The sequence below is a fragment of the Balaenoptera ricei genome, chromosome 3, assembly GCF_028023285.1.
Source record: "Balaenoptera ricei isolate mBalRic1 chromosome 3, mBalRic1.hap2, whole genome shotgun sequence".
NCBI classification, from domain to species: domain Eukaryota; kingdom Metazoa; phylum Chordata; class Mammalia; order Artiodactyla; family Balaenopteridae; genus Balaenoptera; species Balaenoptera ricei.
Window position 1 is genome coordinate 11,872,598 of NC_082641.1, and position 19,573 is coordinate 11,892,170.

General features: G+C 47.8%; 1 protein-coding gene across 4 annotated transcripts in view; it reads left to right on the forward strand.

The window, feature by feature from the left end:
* The window catches only part of TRIO (trio Rho guanine nucleotide exchange factor), a 383,177-nt gene that overhangs the window by 228,285 nt on the left and 135,319 nt on the right, over positions 1 to 19,573 (forward strand). For all 4 annotated transcript variants that reach the window (XM_059916123.1, XM_059916125.1, XM_059916124.1 and 1 more), the window contains exons 12-13: positions 15,101 to 15,270; positions 16,284 to 16,458. In XM_059916123.1, coding sequence (XP_059772106.1) covers positions 15,101 to 15,270; positions 16,284 to 16,458 — 345 coding nt within the window. The remainder of the gene's footprint in view (positions 1 to 15,100; positions 15,271 to 16,283; positions 16,459 to 19,573) is intronic.

Consider the following 19,573-nt stretch of genomic DNA (forward strand, 5'->3'; position numbering starts at 1 on the left):
TCCAAGGAGACACGTTAAGTGGACATCGGTCCATGGCAGTTTCTGATGACGGGTGCATGTGTCACCAGTTCCCCGCTCAGCTCGAATCAAGCCACAACCACTAACTAGTCTCCCTGGCTCTGCAGCCCTGCCACCAAGGCATGTGAATTTGATTAGGTCATACCCTTGCTTTTGAACCATCAGAGATTCTGTGTGTATCTGGAGCACCAGCCTGAATCGCCTCATCCTCATGCTCTGGTCCCTGCAGTTACGTACTGCTTCCCTTCACTTCCCCAGGCAGAGTCAGCTGTGCCCCCTGCACTCTAGAACTCTCTTTACACACACCTGTTATAGCACCTGTTTTGGTATAGCTGTGTGTTACCCTCTCTTTCCCATCAGTACTCGTATGCCACCTCCTCTTTCTCTTACGCATTTTTACACCCTAGCCGAGAGGGAGAGAAGATGATGCCTGTGAAAAAGCAGGTTGTGCCTTTGTTCATTAAGCTGTGGCAGACAGAAAGCAGGCGAGGGGCTCTGTGCACCCCGGACCTTCCCGAGGGAGGCGCGGTGGGTGGGTATGGGGGCTGGCGGTCCTTATTCGGGCCGCAGGGAGCGCCGTGGGCCTGGACGGGCCCAGGAGGAGGGGCAGGCCGCTGGGCAGCGTTCACAGACTGAGCAGAGGGGAAGGGCAGCAGTGGCGGCAGGCCTGGAGTCTGGAGGTCGAGAGCCAGTGCTTGTATCCTGACGTTTGTCTGTGTCACAGGCCTTAGGAATATTCTTTAGCAGGATGCATGAAGATTTAACTTGCAGTTAGGACAAAGAAAGGCTCTTTCCATGAAGCATTATTTATGGCTTCAATCCCCTTTTCAACTTTGTTATGGTTCTCAAAAAGCAGGCGTTAAAGGAAACTAGAAGGAAAGCCTTTTACGAAAGCTGCTCTCCGGAGACTACGTTTGGGTTCACTGGTTTTTGTAACAGCAGCAGCATTTTTAAGGAAAAATCTTACAGTAGAAGCATTCCAGTTAGCAAACTATGGAGCCTGTTTTGTCCCTAGGCTTGGAAATTTATTGAAAAGTGAAAATACATTTTGTTTTCTCGACTTACGCTGTAGGAACTTCTGGTATGTATGAAGTTTGTAGACTGAGGAGAACTTAAAGCTGCTTTAAAGGCTAAGTGGTTCACCTTCACAACTGGAGAATTGTCAGTCCATTCATTCTTTCCTTTTTATATGAAAGACCATCACAGTAGCAGAGAAACTGGTATTTTACTGTGATTTGGTTCCTCTTAATCTCATGTGACCCCGAAGTGACCCGGGTCAGGGAAGGATTCTGTGACAGTTGGAGGCGGGGTACCTAGCAGGACACAAACACAAACATGCCCAGGTGACTGGGAGGGGGCAGAACTTGAGGGGAGCTGGCCACACACAGGCATGGAATGTTGTCTGATTCTTCCCCTCGACGTGCTTGGACTCCATTTTTAGCCTCAGCCATATTCTCGGTAGATTTATTTTTTCCTGACCAGCCCCAGAATCTTCCTCGGTCTCCTTTCTCTGGGCTGCACAAATGCCCTCGGACCCACCAGGATACTTGGTAGGTTTTATGCAGGAAGGGATGGCTTCTTCAGTTGCTGTGTTTTAAAACTTCATTTAGAACAAATTTGATTATGTGTTTTGAAACCAAATTAACTCCTTTTTTTAAAAAGTATTTTATTATTATTATTTCTTTATCTTTTGGCTGGACTGTGCAGGCTGCGGGATCTTCGTTCCCCAACCAGGGATCGAGCCCGAGCCCCTTGCAGTGGAAGTGCGGAGTCCTAACCACTGGACCGCCAGGGAGTTCCTAAACAAAATTAACTGTGAGAGGAGGACCAAGAGGAGGAAATCATGCTAATTAAATGTGTGCTTGCATCAAGTCACTAAGTATTTTAGCATATCAGATGAATGAAAAAGTGCTAGAAGATTTAAGTTATCAGAATTAATTTTCTCAAGAAGATCATACAATTTCAAATTACTTGGAGGGAGATAGAAAAAGCAAGTGGCCTTTTTCATTCAGGCGAATACGTGAAGCTTTTTAGAAGTTAGCTGTCAAAGGCTCTCCTGACGCGGAGGTTAACCTTCCTCACTCCCAGATGTTCGGCAGTGGTTTTAAGTCTCGCTTTATCCGGAGAGTAGCCCTTAGCCCTCTCTTTTTTGCAGTAAACTTCTGGCTCTCTGATGAGCAAGTAATACAAAGGTGATCTCATTAACAACCAACTTTGAAAAAGTGCCAGGTCAAGGTGATATCTGCTCAGTGTTGACTCAGATTGTTTTTAAGAATCACACCTGGGAGAAGGTTGGTGGTTTTAAGTCTCGTTGCAGGCCAAGCACTTAGATTCAGCGTGGAGACCTTGGGCTCTACTCTCTTACCCCAGAGGACAGAAGGCAGATGCTTGTTCCCGGGAAGAGAGAAAAGAGGAACCCCCAGCTGACTCTTGAACAACATGGGTTTGAACTGCACAGGTCCACATACACGTGGCCGTTTTTCAGCAGTAAACTCTACAGTGCTACACGATCTGCGGGTATAGAATCTCAGGTGTGGAGGAACCTCAGACATGGAGGGCTGACTATAAATCCTACGTGGATTTTTGACTGTGCGGAGGGTCGGCGCCCCTAACCCCCGCTTTTGTTCAAGGGTCATCTGGATTTTCACATGGGTGGCAAATATTTTATACCTTGAGGTTGAATACAGAAGGTGGTTGATAGAGGTTTCAGCCCAATTTCACCCTTAAACCCAGATTTGGAAGCATCCTGGGACCCTTTCCTCTTTTTTCTTTTTCTCTGAAAGAAGCCATGAGATGTTTAATCTCCTCTCAGAAGACCTGAAGACTGATAATCTGGCCTCTTTTTTTTTTTTTTTTTAATGTCTTTGAAGTAGTATTGTAGTATTAAGAAGGAATGCTGATTTCATTTTAGGAGAGTTTTTGGCCTCCTGTATTTTGTCCTGCTGTATCCCTCTCTTCCCTTCAGTGTTTCTAGCATTTTATTTGCATCCATTCTGATTATAATTCTCCCGTTATTAGGCCTTTGTTACCTGTCCTCCTTTCCTTTTCAGTGCTCTTTGCACTGTTTGTTCATTCGTTCATTTACCCTTTCACTTACTCCTTTCAACGTGTCTCCCACAGCCAACTGTAACATACAGGGAGGGGGTATAAAAATGAATGACCAGTGGAAGAACATACTTCTGCTTCTGTGTGCATCACGTACTTTAGACACCTGTTGGTTTCTCTTGATAGAGGTTAAGCTACTTGAAGGCTGGAACCCTGTCTCACTTGTCTTCGTAGCCTGCCTCCCAGACTTAGCAAATACTCAGTCAGCTTGTGGGACAAATGATGTCTATTTCTAGTCCATCCTTCTGAGACTTAATGACAGAGGGACATAGTTCCATTTTCAGATATAGCAAAGGCATAATTATTTTCATCCATTCGTTCTCTTCAACTTCATTCTCAAAATTAGGTCCCGAGTTAATTGACAATTACCTTTGAAATGTGCAGGTTATTTGAGGCAACCGGGTGGTGACACTGAGTTCTCAGCCAGAGTTTATTTCTGGAATTGATTCAGTGGCCTCGAGCTGGTTTTTCTTCACTTGATTCCCAGAAACCATGGTTTCCCAGGAAAGATCATTTCCACTTGAATGGGGCTGTGATTCTTGCTGGGTTACGTAAAGAAGCCTTTTGGTTCTGCTTCTGCAAACTTACACACTGAACTGGGACAAATGTTTGTTTGGGGTGATGCCTGGGAAAAGAGGAACCTTTCATTTTATTCAGAAGTCAAAAATAAAGGCCTCCCAAGCACCTGGAGGTTTTTTGGTCACAGCATACCAGCCTGGCTTCATTTTCATGCCTAACGGTTAGGCAGGCAGACCTCTTTCTTTACACCCGGGCCAGCGCCCAGCTCTCCCCGGGGAGGAGGGAGAGCGCCGTCCGGATCTCGCCCTGTAGTGGGTGGCGGGTTACGAGGTGCTCGCCACTCCTCTCCTCCGGGTGTGGAGCTTCCCAGCTGCGTCTCCCGCCATCCTCACTGAGTTTGAAAACATACCCAGTGCCTTTTCAACCAGCCACCACTCAAAGGGCCCGGATTCCTTTTCTCTTCTTCCCCCGTGGAGCTGGAGAACCAGCCAGTCAGGCATCTGCCAGGTAAACTAATTCAGGAAACTTGACTACAGGTAGCTGGTGCTCCCCGTGGAGACCAGCTGCCCTCTGACGGATCTCGGGATCATTGGCAGTCGTGATGCAGAGCTGTTCAGGACGCCCAGCTTTCCAGAGAAGCCCTGTGGCTGTTCTGCACGGCACGACTCTCAGCGGGGGGGGGGGGGGCACAGCCTCCTCGGGGTGATCCCAGCCTCTCGGCATCGGGTTCTTCCAGATCCCTTCTGTCTCCTATGCAAAGATCTCTAAAATTTGGTTTCCAACTTTCAAGCCTTTTATTTTGACCTTCTCAGCTGGATTTTACTGATGACTCATCTCTCTATATTCTCTAAAATGATTTGGTTTTTTGTGCATTCCTATGTATGGGTGATACCTTTAAACATATTTCCCAGCTTTTTTTAAAAAAAACTTTTTATTTTGAAATATTTATAATCCCTGAAAGCTGGGAAAAAAAGAAACAGACAAGGGGGTCCCTGCACCCTTCTCCCAGCCTCCCCCCAGGGGTCACATCTCGCATAACCACGAGCACTTTCAAAGCAGGAAAGTGGCTTTGCCACACTCCCCAGAGCTTATTCCTAGATTCCACTTTCCCCAGATGTGCAGTGCATGCACTCACGTGTGTGTGTGTATGTGTTCGCGTGCGCACGCATGCTTAGCTTCGTGAGATTTTATCGTGTGTAGATTCGTGTAACCACCACCAGTTGGAATGTACAGAGTCAGGCAGAATCGTCCCATCACCAGCGGGCTCTCTTCTGCCGCCTCCTTATACCCATGCCTGACCCCTACCCCCTGGCAACCACTAGTCTGTTGTTCTCCATCTCTGTTATTGTACTTCAAAAACGTTCCATAAATGGAATCATACAATATGTACCTTTTTGAGATTGGCTTTTTCTACTCAGCAAAATTCCCCTGAGACCCATGCCTGTTGTTGCGTGTGTCAGTACTTTATTGCTGAGTAGTATTTCATGGTTTGGGTGTATCACAGTTTCTTAACTATTTATCCTTTAAAGGACAGTTGGGATATTGTCAAGTTTTGGCTTTTCCAAAAAGAGAAGCTGTGGACCTTCATGTACAGGTTTTTGCATGAACTTAAGTTTTCACGTCTCTGGGATAAATGCCCAAGAGTGCAACTGCCAGGTCCTCTGGTAGACGCATTGTTCTAAAAGGAACTGCCAAACTTTTCCAGAATGCCTGTACCATTTTACACTCCCAGTAGCAATGTATGAGTGACCTCTAGCTTTTAACATCTCAGAAGTCCAGTGGGAAAGGTTAAGATCAAATGCATAATATTTTAGGAAGTAAAGTTTACCTTCTATGATCAAATCTCGATAATTTTTATGTTAATATTCAATTCCTTAGATGAACTCTCTAGATACACTCTTAAATGTTTGATTTCTTTAGCTTGTTTATCTGATGTAGACAGAAACAAGCAATTAAATGGCCACAAGACAGAGAAAGCAAGAGGAAACTCAGGGCCTAGAACCATCTACTACATCATCGCCCCTTGCAAGAGTGAGCATTGGATTTGACTTTGGTTTCAAAGTCAATATTCAGTTGCTACCTACTGCTCTGGCAATTATGCCTTCACATAGATTGTGGTATCTGGGTTTTTTTTTTAAACTTTGGGTTTGTTTGTTTATTTATTTATTTATTTATTTATGGCTGTGTTGGGTCTTCGTTTCTGTGCGAGGGCTTTCTCTAGTTGCAGCAAGTGGGGGCCACTCTTCATCGCGGTGCGCGGGCCTCTCACTGTCGCGGCCTCTCTTGTTGCGGAGCACAGGCTCCAATCGCGCAGGCTCAGTAATTGTGGCTCACGGGCCCAGTTGCTCCGCGGCATGTGGGATCTTCCCAGACCAGGGCTCGAACCCGTGTCCCCTGCATTGGCAGGCAGATTCTCAACCACTGTGCCACCAGGGAAGCCCGTATCTGGTATTTAAAAAAAAGAAATAGGTGGTCTTCCCATAGGTGGGAATATCCAAAAAAATAGATCTAATCATTTATGCTTTCTTTCTGTTAAAATATAATCTTTATTAAAATAATTAAGAAAGTATACTGTAGTGTAGCACATCCCCTTACTTAACTGGCTGAGTGATCTGGGACAGGCTGCTCTGTGGTGCCTCAGCTTTCTCTCTGCAGAATTGGGAATAACAGCATCTCTGAGGGCTGTGGACCAATTGGATGCAATTACACACTCACCATCCTAGCTGCCAATAAATGTCCTTGTTTTTCCTCCTCACCTGCCTTGTTGCTCGACAAATGATTGAAATATAAGACACAGAGGTATAAATACCTGGGTATGAATACTTGGGTATAATCCTGATACCTTCCTTACTCATCTTTGAGCAACAGGAACTGCTGAATCTGCTTCTGTTGCCCTTTCTCAGGGTGAGCGCCTCACTCTGAGCCTTCAGATGAGCAGTCGAGCCTTGCTGGGTGTACAGCTCCAGCGCTGCGTCCTCAGGGCAGAGGAGGCTGTGACAAGGAATCTTTGCTCATGGTTCCATCACATTGGCGTACATAGCTTTGTTCACATCACTAACGACTTTTGTTCCCAGCCAAAGCTGCAAAATAAATAAATTTTTTCACCAAGTAAATATCTGTAAAACATTTGGGTTGGCCAGTGGGGAAGAGGGATGTTATTATCTAAAAGGAAAATCCTTTTGTCAGTTTAGTTTAATTCATGTAAAGCTTTTTTTTTTTTTCCCTAGATAATGGTTTAAATTGATGAAGTTTCTGTTTCTTCTTATCGACCCCATATTTTGAGGCAGAGAAAATTTTTAGATCAAGAGAGAAATTAGAAGTTAGTGTGTAAAACTATAGGGAACTCTAATATGCCTGAAAGAATAGTCACTTAGTAGATGATTATTAAATGAATGAATTAATAATATACTATCTTATCTTTATTTGTAACTCACTATTACAGTGTGGACTAAACATATATCCCTGTGCACTAACTCCAGATTTTATCATTTCTTATTGAAGGGAGAGTCTAAATGTCTGCTTCTAAACGGAGAGTCGCAAACGTCTGCTTTAATTAATTAGTTGTTTGTAGATTGGCCTCAGTTAATGTAACCAGGAGGTGAGGCACTTGTACAGAAGTCCAGGGAATGCAACATTAGGTCTTAAAATGCCCAGCTGAAAATGGATGTATGTGTAATCTTGTTTACTTGTTAGACTTCTTTTTCGAGGGCATTTTAATATTTTGATACTCAGCTTCATAAACTAAATGTGATGGGGCTTCGGTTAATTGAGAGAAGTAAACTATGCATGTGTATTTCTGTCATGGACTATTTGTTACTCTTTATTGTTCTTATTGAATAAGTGGTAGAAAGATTGATCACCAGCAATGTTTTGTCAGAAAGCTTAAAAGTTCTAGGTAAGCTGGGCCTATAGAGACTGAAAAGGCTTTTTGGGTTTTGTTGTTGTTTGTTTTCTCTTCCTTTTTATAAAGCACAAAATGCAGAACCACAGGATCAAGGAAGGGTTGGGCTTTCTGCTTGGGGCCCAGGATGTTGATGGATACAAGTTGATGACCAAAATGGGTGAAGATTTTTATAAGAACGAACTTATTTCTCCTAAATGATTTCAAGTCTGTATTCCAAGACAAATTAGATCCCTGGGTAGTGAAAGAACTTGATAGTTAGTTCACCAAATTTGGTGTACTGCTCTCTAAGGAACTGTGGGAAAAGGAAGAGATGCCAGAAGGCCAAAAATGCACTTGTGCATTCTTAAGAAGGTAGATTTCACACATTACTCAGGTTGAGGTCACTCCTAAGCAGAGTTCTAGAAAAGACAGTTTATAAACTGCCTTTTAAAAGGGAAGAAGTGAATGAACAAGTTACGCCATGTGAACTTTATTTCATTCTTTACTAGGTTTCTGATTTGATGAAGAGTATGCAGTGGAATTAGTGAGCATTTAACCAAGCATTTGACATTTAATTTGTACACAGACAGAAAAATATGGGCTGAATCACTGTGAAAAAGAATCAGTTGAGGGTGTCAGTTAACACAAGACCAAGACTGTCCTTATCCTCCCTTACTGATCTCTGAGTAGACCATGCCAGGAAGAAAGTGTTTGTGATGGGAAGACATTGCTCATACCCTGCCTGTGAATGAGGAAGTCATTTCCAGCCCAGACCCACAATTGGATCAGCTTTCTGATGAAGGGGGTGATGGGAGGTGGTAGACCAGTCATCCCAGGTGAACCTGAGGCCCCACAGACAGATGGTTTTAATCCCTGGTGTCACCTGCTGTAGGGGAGCAGCCTGTGCAGTTGCCATGTCTTTGAACTGCCTCCACCCACCTATTCAGAACTTTTGCGTCCGTCTGGGACATCTGGAGAGATTGTACATCCAAGTCCAGGCACCCTGAAAACTTGCCTTTGTTGTGTTGAGAGCATTTTATCTTGAAAGTGGTCAAATTGCCATAAAGCCAGGACAGACTCGGTGCTGAAGCAGAAGTAATCATGGCTGCGTTAAAAACCTTACAGCTGAGGCTGGCAGTGGGAGTGTTGGTTAGTGGATGACCTCAGCGGGGCTGGAGGTGGTTTGCATTGCAGACCTCTGTCTCTAAGCACGAGGCCTGTGAGTGGGTGGATTGGCATGGAGGGCAAGTTGATCAAAGTCTAGACCAGGGGCTGCCAGATATATCAGATAATAAAATAGAATCAGAAAAGATCCCAGCAAGAATAAGTCCAAATCTATGACAGAAATTTCATTCTTGGGTTTTAATTCATGAGTCTGTTTTGAACCAGAAGTAGGCGGGTTACAGAGGTAACGTAAGCCACATAGGTGGCAGCAGCATGTGTTAAACAAAGAATATTCCTACCTGTGTTGATGGACAGTGTCCACAGTAATTCCTCCCCCAGGGTGACGTATCTGGCTGTAACCAGTAAAGGCAGAGTCACGCCGAGGGGGCCAGTCGTCCCGCCCGCCCGCTCACTGCTGCTTGGGTCACATCTGGTGCTGCCTTCAGTGCTTCAGCCCCCAAATTGGGGGGCGGGGAGTTCAGAGGAGAGCGAGCTGGTGCTCCTAGAGCTGGCCGAGTGCAGGGAATAACGTGTTAGTCTCCGGAGAGGGAGGCCAGGCTGCAGGAAGAGGCACTGTCTCCAGAGATTTGAAGAACTCAGGAGGAAGTACACCCGGACCAGCTGCGCCCTGTTTCGGGGAGACGGGGTTGCGCTCAGAACGACCCTGGGTGGCGAGGCACTTTCCCCCAACTTGATGCCTCCGGGAGCGACAGCTGCTGGAGGGAGTGTCTTACCCGCTGGGGATGTGGTGGAATAAAAAAGCAGATTTAAAATTCTAAATCTCCAAATCTGTTTTTAGCAAATTAGACTTCATGGAAATATCTGGGAGGTTGAGGTTCTGGCACCGCCCCGATCTCCGAGTCGGCCGTGGGCCCAGCTGTGCCACCTGTGCCTCACCTTGTCCTCGCATCCACCACAGAGCCCGATGCACCCCTTCATGGTGTCCCTCCTTAATGTGTGGGCTGCCCTTGCCATGCTCCTGGGGTTTCCTCCTTTTCTGTCCCCCCTTACACATATTTGCCTTGGTATTACTTCATGATACTAACTTTATTTGCCCTCTGCCCCTCCCTCCATACATCCTTCATACATTTCATTTCATCATACGAAGGGATCTTTTATCACCCATCCAAGAATAATCGGTACTCCTGAAACCCTTACTCCTCAGTCAGGTGACAGGCATGTGTCCCCAAATCACAGTTGGTCATTTCAGGCTAAAGAACATGCTGTTCGTGGCTGGAGCAGTTCCCCTTTGATCACTGCTTCCTCTGCCTGAAACGGAATCACGTTCTGTGCTCATAGCAGGTGCCCCCTGAAATTCCCCCTGCAAGTTGCCCTGCAAGTTGCTGCCTGCTTCTGTTCCCGGCCTTTTTTTTTTTTTTAATTTATTTATTTTTTATTTTTGGCTGTGTCAGGTCTTAGTTGCGGCAGGCGGGATCTTCGCTGAGGCACGCGGGATCTTTCGCTGCGGCGCTCGGGCTTCTCTCTAGTTGTGGCGTGTGGGTTTTCCCTCTCTAGTGTGGCACGCAGGCTCCAGGGCGCATGGGCTCTGTAGTTGTGGCACGCGGGCTCCAGGGCACATGGGCTCTGTAGTTGTGGCACACGGGCTCCAGGGCACATGGGCTCTGTAGTTGTGGCACGCGGGCTCCAGGGCCCATGGGCTCTGTAGTTGTGGCACACGGGCTCCAGGGCACATGGGCTCTGTAGTTGTGGCACGCGGGCTTCAGAGCGCGTGGGCGCTGTAGTTAGCAGCACGCGGGCTTAGTTTCCCCAAGGCATGTGGGATCTTAGTTCCCTGACCAGGGATCCAACCCGCGTCCCCTGCATTGTAAGGCGGATTCTTTACCAGTGGACCACCAGGGAAGTCCCAGCTCCTCCCAGCTTTTACACTGCCCACGCTGGCCCTGCAGCTCACCCATCCCCACTGGTACCTGAATGATTGTCAAAAACAAGAGTAGGGAAATGGATACCAATGGTGGTAGCTTCTGTTTACAAAGTGCTTGTGGTAATTGAGCACTGCCACACATTTGTGGTCATCTCACTTGATTCTCAAACTCATGGTAAAATGATCCCATTTCATAGATGAGAAAACTGAAGGCAGAGAACTCCAAGGACTTTTCCCAAGGTCACACGGGGGATAAGGACCCCCCCAGCTGGTGTGTTGCGCTCCTACCTCCAGATGGACCAGGCTTGTAGCCTGCGTTCAGACTGTGCATCTGGGAGCGATTGCAGCTAGAGCAGTCCCCAAATCTCGGGGCTCCCATCTGACCACCCACTGAACCAGCTGGAGACCCAGTGCTTTCCTGGGATCTCCACCCCAGTGAGTTCCTCTCAGAACCCTCTCTAGCGAGGAAGGGGCTTTTTCAGGGGCTTTCTCCCAGCAGAGCTTTGGCTCCTTCTTTAGGCTCCACCCAGCACAGGCAGTGAGGGGAAGGGACTGGGATAGGGGACGCACAGGGGTCAGACCCAGCCGGATACTGCATCGAGGACCAGGCTCTCCCACAGCTTATCACAGGAGTTTTCTTCCATGAACTCCATGGGTCTTTCTAAACCAGCCTTCTCTCTGGATCCTGGACCGTGACCCAAGTCTGTACGCACCTGCACCCCATTCTGGGCTGGGTTCAAGTTCTCCTGCGTGGAACGCTCCTGGCCACAGCTCGGATGGCCTCTAGGGGGCAGCATTGCCTAACTCCGGCTGCCTGGCCATCACCTGGCTGTGGGCACAGTTCTTCTCTTAGAAGTGGATTCCATGCTGCTGAGAACTTGGATAAAATACAGCTCCTCTGTCACTGTCGGGCAAAGACTTACCTTTTCATTGTAAATTAACAGCATGCACAGAAGTACAGTTTTTTTCACTCTCAGGAAGTCTATGGCAAAAATTTCACAGGCATCCTAGAGACTATTTCTCATTCCTTTATTCAGACGTTATTTTGGGCGTCACATGTACCACTTCGAAAGCTTAAAAATAGACTTTGTCTGACTCATATTGTATCATGATATGCATCAGTTCATCATCGGCTGGCATTGGAAATGACCTTTCTCTGAGACTTTTTCCTCCAAAATGAATGAGCATATTTCCTGTAGGACCCGACAGAGAAATTCTAAAGGGGCAGAGGAACTTTGGGCGTTTTAATCATGGACTTAAATGTAGTCTCACTCCTTCTACTTAGTTATTTTCCCCTTTCCAACTGCGTGAACCCCTCCATAGCTGGGCCCTTCCCTGGCTCCGCCGCCGGCTGGGCGGCGTGCACCCTCCACCATGGATGTGTGTCGAGATGTCCAGGCTCTTGAAGGAGTTAGCTAGTTCTTTCAGAACTTACCAGGAAGAAAGGAAAGGGTTTGACCCACACATACTTGTGGCACTTTCCCCAGAACCAATGGGAAGAGAGTTCTGTAGGATCTGGACTAATTCCAGCACCTCTTCCCTCGTACTGCACTGTTTTTAGGTGTAAAAAGATTTAAATGCGGCACGGTATTCAGTTTACCAGACTAAGTGACATATTTTGAACAATTGGTTGGAACTTGGACGTGTTTTGAAAAATACCCAGAGAAGGAACACTTCTAAAAACTTTGTGATTCTTATCATCACAACTTCTCTTACAAGAACAAAACTATAATAGTGGCTAACATATGTTATTTTGAAGAAATATGTATCGTCTTGTTGAATCTTCTCAGTAACTCCCTGGAGTAGGCATTATTACCATGTCCATTTTATAGATGAGAATGCCGAGACGTGGATCCAGGTAAGTTGCCCTAGGTCACACCCTAGGAAATGTTAAGTCAGGATTTGAACTCGGGCAATCTGCCTTCAGAACCCATGCCTCGTAATCGTTATTCCATATTATGAGAAAAGTGTTTTTTAATTATTTGTGGATAAAACGCTTTTTAATTGAGATATAATTGACATACTATTAGTTTCAGGTTTACAGCATAATGATTCAGTACTTCTATATATTGTGAAATGATCACCTTCCCGTGGAAGATTTTTCATGGGAATTATTAGAGCAAATTGGGAGATTCTTTATGGTCATAATGCTTTCATCCTTCCTGTTATTTATAACTGCAGCAACCAGTTTCATGAGAATTTAGAGAACAAAACAAAACAAAATGAAAAACAAGAGTATGTTATTGATTGGACCCTTAATAGATGTGCAAAGTATCAGTCCATATTTGGTCTGTCGATGAATGGCATTTTTTCATGTTGAAATGCAGTATCCATGTGAAGTGTGACCAGGTCTGGAGGCCTCCTTCCTGATACTGTACTGGCTTTGCTCATAGGTTGGCGCTGCTAATAGGTTTGCCCATGTTGTTCAGGTCACTTCATCACCTCTGGCCTCTTTTCCTTAATCTGTAAGATCACAGAGGTGAACCAGCCTCTGTCTAAAATGCCTATAATTACAATCCTTGGACTGTATGAAATTTGATATCTTACAAAGGTGGGTAAATAATATGATACAAGTTGACATTTTAACATTTTTAGTAAAATTAACTCTTAGGACCCCAAGTACTTGACTAAAAGTAAGTTCTTTGCCAACACTTCCCTTATTTTTAAATTTACCTGCCCTATTTAAAATACTTATTGACCTGACAAGAGCCAGCCAGCCAAAACATACTTTGTTTTCAACTGAACACATGTTTAACAACAAAAGAACTCTTAAAAGGTTAGTTTGGATTTGCCATCATTAGTCATTATGGAATTGCTAATTAAAACCATAATGAGATACCCCTCATTTTGAATGGCTACAATTAAAAAGACCGACCACCGCGGTATCCATAACGATGTGGAAGGATTGGAGCTCTCATACACTGCCGGGGGCAGTGGGGGCCGGGGAATGTGAAATGAGCCACTTTGGAAAACAGTTTGGCATTTTGTTAAAAAGTTAAACATACACCTACCATATGATCCAACCACTCTGCACCTAGATGTGTACCTACAAGAAAGGAAAGCACAGGTGCATACGGAGACTATACACCAGTGTGCATAGCGGCTGTGTTTGTAATGGCCCCAAACTGAAAACAACCCAGATGTCGTCAACATCTGAGTGGATAAATTGTGGCGTTGACACAGAATGGAATATTACTCAGTAACAAAGAGGAAAGAACTGTTGATACACACAGTAGTACGGATGAAATCTCAAAATAATTATGCGGAAAGAAGCCAGACCAAAAAAGAAGAGGACCTACTGTATGATTCCGTGAATGTAATTCTTTTTTTTAGAAAATGCAAGCTAATCTATAGTGGCAGAAAGCAGGCTGGTGATCGCCTGGAAGGAAGACAGAGGGAGGGATAACCCAGGGGCACGGGAAGACTCTTGGGGGTGATGGAGCTAGTCACTGTCTTGATAGCATTGATCTTTTCATAGGTTTACATATGTCCAAACTTATCAAATTGTGTATTTTAAACTTGTGCCGTTTCTTCTGTGTCCGTCAGGCCTCAGTAAGCAGTGGTGCTCTGTCAGCCACGAGGCCGCGTGGCCGGCAGGGTCGGGTCCCCCTCTCTCCCCGCAGCCGGGGCAGCTGTCTGTAATGTACACGTACATTACGGTACGGGAGGTGATTATTCCATCCCCCGGGAAGCAGGAAGCCTTTTCTCCACGCACAAACCGCTCCCAAGCCACCAGGGCCCTTTCAGTTTAATTAATTGTCCTTTCAGTTCGCTGAATGGCTACCCAGGGACCTGGAAGAGGCAATGGGCTTCCCAGAAGCGGGCGAGGTGCTCTGTCCCCGCCAGGCTGGAAGCAGTCCTTGTCCCAAGTTGTCTTTGCCTATCCCCGTGTGCGAACACCTTGTTAATGGTCATGGCAATGAAGGTGATCAGGTGTTTCCAGTATGTACTCCTGTCATCGAAGGACTGACCTATGTCCTGGTTGACCGTGGCCTGTGTTGGGAGTGGGGACCTGGCAGAGCCTCATCCGAATCTCCCGCCGGGCGTGGTGACGGGTTGATTTTACCACGTTATATGTTTCCTTCTTTTTGAGGGATGTAAAGCCCCCCTGTCTGAGCAGCAGTTTAATAATTAATAATGGACTGTCATGCTCTTGCTAAAAATAAAACTATCCATCTGCTAAGTAAGAGTCAGAAGATGCATAGAAGAATGCCCGTTACGTTTAGCAGACGTTCCAGCTGTTGGAGGGTTTTTCTGTTTCCTGTTGCACTTGGGTTGGGTCTGGGAAGGACTGGGAAGAGTCACTGCCCTCCCCTTTCCTTTCTCTCCTTTGTGACAGTCCCCTTGGGCTCTCTGCCCAGTTGTTTTTTCACCTCGTGTCCTGCTCTGTGTCCCGCTGGCCGCCGGCCCCCCTGCTGCCCGCCTCCCTCTCAGCTCCCTGGGACCTGCTGCCGCCGGTCCCCTCCCGGCCCGGACCCGCCAGCCCCGGGGAAGCGGGAAGGGCCGGGCTCACAGCGCTGTCCCCGCAGCTGTGGACATGGCTGGAGGAGCTGCAGAAGGAGCTGCTGGACGACGTGTACGCCGAGTCAGTGGAGGCCGTGCAGGACCTCATCAAGCGCTTCGGGCAGCAGCAGCAGACCACCCTGCAGGTGACCGTGAACGTGATCAAGGAAGGGGAGGACCTCATCCAGCAGCTGAGGTGGGCCACGCCCCGTCCCTGTGCCCCGTCCCCGCGCGGACGCTCTGAGGTCTGCGGGGGACTTCCCCTCCCCCTCACTTTTTGGAACAATTAGCTATAATTCTCTGTCCAGCTAGGCAGAGAACGAGTAACATCCATGCGTGCAAAGGAGACTAATATCACTCTCTCTTTTCTTTTTCTCTCTCACAGTTTTTTTCACTCTTACGATTTTTCTCATTATGGCATTGACTAATACTCCTCCCCAGGATTCAGGTCTTATTAATATTTCCTTTTAACACCTACCTAGAAATTACTGAAATTTCTTTACAAACCAGATGAACTTAAACCTCCCAGGACCGTGTCCTTCGGGCCCTGAGCGATCTGCTTTTCTACAGTGTGGTGGGCGTCCCTCCTCTCAGGGTCCAGGCTCGGCAGGCCTGGCCTCGGGGGGCACCAGGTGGCACTCAGGTGCTCCTAGTGGCAGGAAGAGGGGAGGCAGACTGGGGCAGAGAGCATATCCCTGTCCTTGGGTCACAGGGAACGGTCACGTAAATGCAGTGCCCCTGCTGGATCCCTCGGGGTCGCTTATCTCATCGCCCCTGACAACTTCCCATGATGCTTGCTTTTCTGAGAGTCCGGCAGACTTCCTCGATAAAGGCTCAGTTGGCTGCATTACAGCTTAACCCCACAGCTGACGTGGCTTCACCATTTGTAGTGAACGGGTGCCATCTGTTCTCTACTTACGGAGAAAAGTGGCTGAAGATGAAACTCTGCGACATGACTCACATGATTGTTAGCCTTCTTCTAAGAGAGGGGCTGTGAAAAAGTGCGGAAGGAGCTCCTCAGCGTATCCTGAGATCCAGGGAGGAAGGCCCGGCTGGTTTGGCGGGAGGGGCGGCTGATTCCGTGTTCGGAGCGCGGCAGTCCCACTTCCCGCCGGCTTCTTTCCCGAGGCCCCAGCCGCCGGTTCTGGCCCCCGGCAGGGTGAGGCTCTCCCATCCAGTTCCTGTTTGTCCCTCTCCGCCCCTTCTCAGGGACTCCGCCATCTCCAGCAACAAGACCCCACACAACAGCTCCATCAGCCACATCGAGACGGTGCTGCAGCAGCTGGACGAGGCCCAGGCCCAGATGGAGGAGCTCTTCCAGGAGCGCAAGATCAAGCTCGAGCTCTTCCTGCAGTTGCGCATCTTCGAGAGGGACGCCATCGATGTGAGTGTCCCCCCCGCCCCGCCCACCCTGGCCTTCTCCCAGAGCTCCAGCACCCCTCCTCTGCCCCTCGCCTACTGCCCCAGCCTCTGCGCCGGGAGGGGGGGGAGGGGAGGGGAGGGAGGGGGAGGGAAAGGGTGGCTCCTCCCAGCTCGGCCCTGGGGGGGGGGGCTGGCTCTGGGGCAGGCAGGTGGGTAGCGGGACAGACACCACACAGCAGGACAGCAAAGCGAGCGAGCTTTGAGAGTGGATTGGGCAGGGCTTCTGCAGACAGGGCCACCTCGTCACCTGGCTTGTTCGTCCCTGCTTGGACCCCTCACAGCAGCCCCTTGTCCTGGAAGCAGGAGCACAAGCTCAGGGCAGTGGTGCTCTTCCTCCCTCCTTCCCTCCGCCCCCCCTGCCCCCGCCATTCCCCTCCCTTCAAGAGTGAGTGTTCCCTGAGCCTGTGGTCATAAGGTTGTACGCCCCAGGAAACCCCATTTTTTTCCCACAGAAATGTTCTCGGGCGATCTGTAATTCTTACCAAAAAAATTGACTTTTGCACCTTATATGTGACCGGGAGAAAGAAGGACAGGTTTCTTTTCTTTTTCTTTTCTTTTTTTTCCGAAAAAGGTTTCTTTTTCTTCTTCACAGAAATGTTCTCAGGTGATCTGTATTTCTTACCTAAAAATCAACTTTTGCACCTTATATGTGACTAGGAAAAAGAAGGACAGGTTTCTTAAGAGGGCGGTTCTTAATCCTCTGCCAGGCAAGATCTTTTATTTTTGAACTTGATGAAGTACAAGCAGAAGTAAGTATAATTGGATGACGCTGAATCTGTGTGTGAAATATGGTAAAAGGAGCCAGAACTCCCTGGGTGGGCCTGGCTTCCTGGAGCCGGTGGGCTTCATGCCGCTGCTGGCAGGGACCTGCTGCGTGTCCAGATACCTCCAGGCGTCCCAGGTGGCCCGGGCCTGGCGGCCAGGATCTGTAGAGCCTGCTGTCTCCACATCTATCACTTGTCCTGCGTTTGGAACAGGGCCTTGAGGACAATGGGGTCCAGACCGAGGTGCCACCGAAGGCAGAGGGATGGCAGGGCTGCCACAGCTGAGGGGGACCGTCTGCCCGAAGTGGGCCTTGGTGCTAGTCCCTCGGTCCCGCCCCGAGTGGTGGTTTGGTGTGTGTGCCTCTCACAGGGGCCTTTGGTTGCCTGCTTGTCTAAAATTCCATCAATGTTTTCATTAAAGAAAGGCCGTCTTGGCTGTTTCATTGTCATCACTGGTTGATGACAAGAAGGGAGTTAAACCCTGCACATGTTGCCTGGTAACAGCTACTCAAGGGCTCTGGTCTTGACCTTCCCATCCACGTGGAGCCACATGAAGAAGAGGTGCGCTGGTCTCAACTCCCAGTGCCGCGCCACAGCTGCCAGGTTGCAGTGTTTGGGGGTAGCCAGGGTCAGGGTGCATCGTTGGTGGGTAGCCAGGGTCAGGGTGCATCGTTGGTGGGTAGCCAGGGTCAGGGTGCATCGTTGGTGGGTAGCCAGGGTCAGGGCGCATCGTCGGGGGGTAGCCAGGGTCAGGGCGCATCGTCGGGGGGTAGCCAGGGTCAGGGCGCATCATCGGGGGGTAGCCAGGGTCAGGGCGCATCATTGGTGGGCAGCCAGGGTCAGAGTGCATTATTGGTGGTCAGCGAGGGTCAGGGTGCATCCTTGGGGGCTGGCCAGGGTCAGGGTGCAGCGCTGCATGAACAGAAGAGCCAGTGTGGCTGCCTTCCTCTCTGACCTCCGCTTCATGGGAATTGCTCCTGGTGACTTAGCTGCTTACGGAATAGTTTCGATCAAGGAACACAGAGCAATCAGAAACATTATTGGAAGTTTTCCTTCCAGGACATTTTGATATTTGAAAAAAAATATTGGCTTTACTTGTATTAATGTTATCGCAAAGGGAAGAATTTTTGTTGTTGTTGTATTTCTACTTTCATAAAACTACTGTTTTAAAACGTAGATCAGGAACCAAAAACATACATTTTCCCCACGTGATAGCCGCAGAGTTCCACATGGCCTCAGCAAAGCCCCCGCCCTCGGCCTGGGAGAAGCGCTTTCCCAAGCTGGGAACGTAACCCTGCAGTTCGGTCACAGACCAGCTAAAATATAGTTTAAAAGCTTTTAAATGTCACAGCCTGAGAGCCTCTGTTCTCTGGAGTAATCCTGAAAATGTGAAAAACCTGAGCAGTTTAGGCTCTGCAGGGATTTCCTCTCCTGTCTGGGAAGATGCCCCCTCTGACTGCCCATAGGAGGCATGGAGTTATCTTTGTGGTAGAAGTTCATCTGTTACCTGGTCAGTTAGAAAAATCGCCCGTATCACTTGTATTTCAATTGAAATAGCACTTCCATCTCTCAGAAGTGGAGCAGGGTTTCCTAGGGCTTAGAATATTGCTATTTCAGTCTCCAAATATTCCATATAAAATCTGCTGTGTTGGTCTAAAAAGAACAACAAAAGCCTTACACTAGCATCTTGTGACAGTTTAGTTATGGAGAACAGTCATAACTATCTGTGCATTTAGAAAGAAAAACAGACTTTCTAAAAATTCGGGGCTACATTTAAAAAAATTGTGTCAAAGTTATTTCTTTAAAGAATCCCTCTTCAAAAAAACCTTCCACTTTCTGGAGCTTTGTTTGTGCCACAGATTTCTTTTCTTGGCTTGTGTGGTTATTAACAATGCTGAACGCGAGGGCAGGATTTTCCCTGATGATCCTGGATCCTGACCATCGCCAGCGTTTCTTTGTGCTCAGTGAGTGTTTTTGAATCCTGCTGCTTTTAGCACATTGACCTTTGTTTATTGTCCATTTCTTGAGTGTTTTTTGAGCCTAATGTTGTCTCTATGAGGCACTGTCACTGAGTCTGTAACTCACCACCACACCTCTCTTCTCCCTCAGTGTCAGAAAACAAACAAACATTAAGAAAGAAAATTCCCGGACTTCCCTGGTGGCACAGTGGTTAAGAATCCACCTGCCAATGCAGGGGACACGGGTTCGAGCCCTGGACCGGGAAGATCCCACATGCCGCGGAGCAACTAAGCCCGTGCACCACAACTACTGAGCCTGCACTCTAGAGCCCACGAGCCACAACTACTGAAGCCT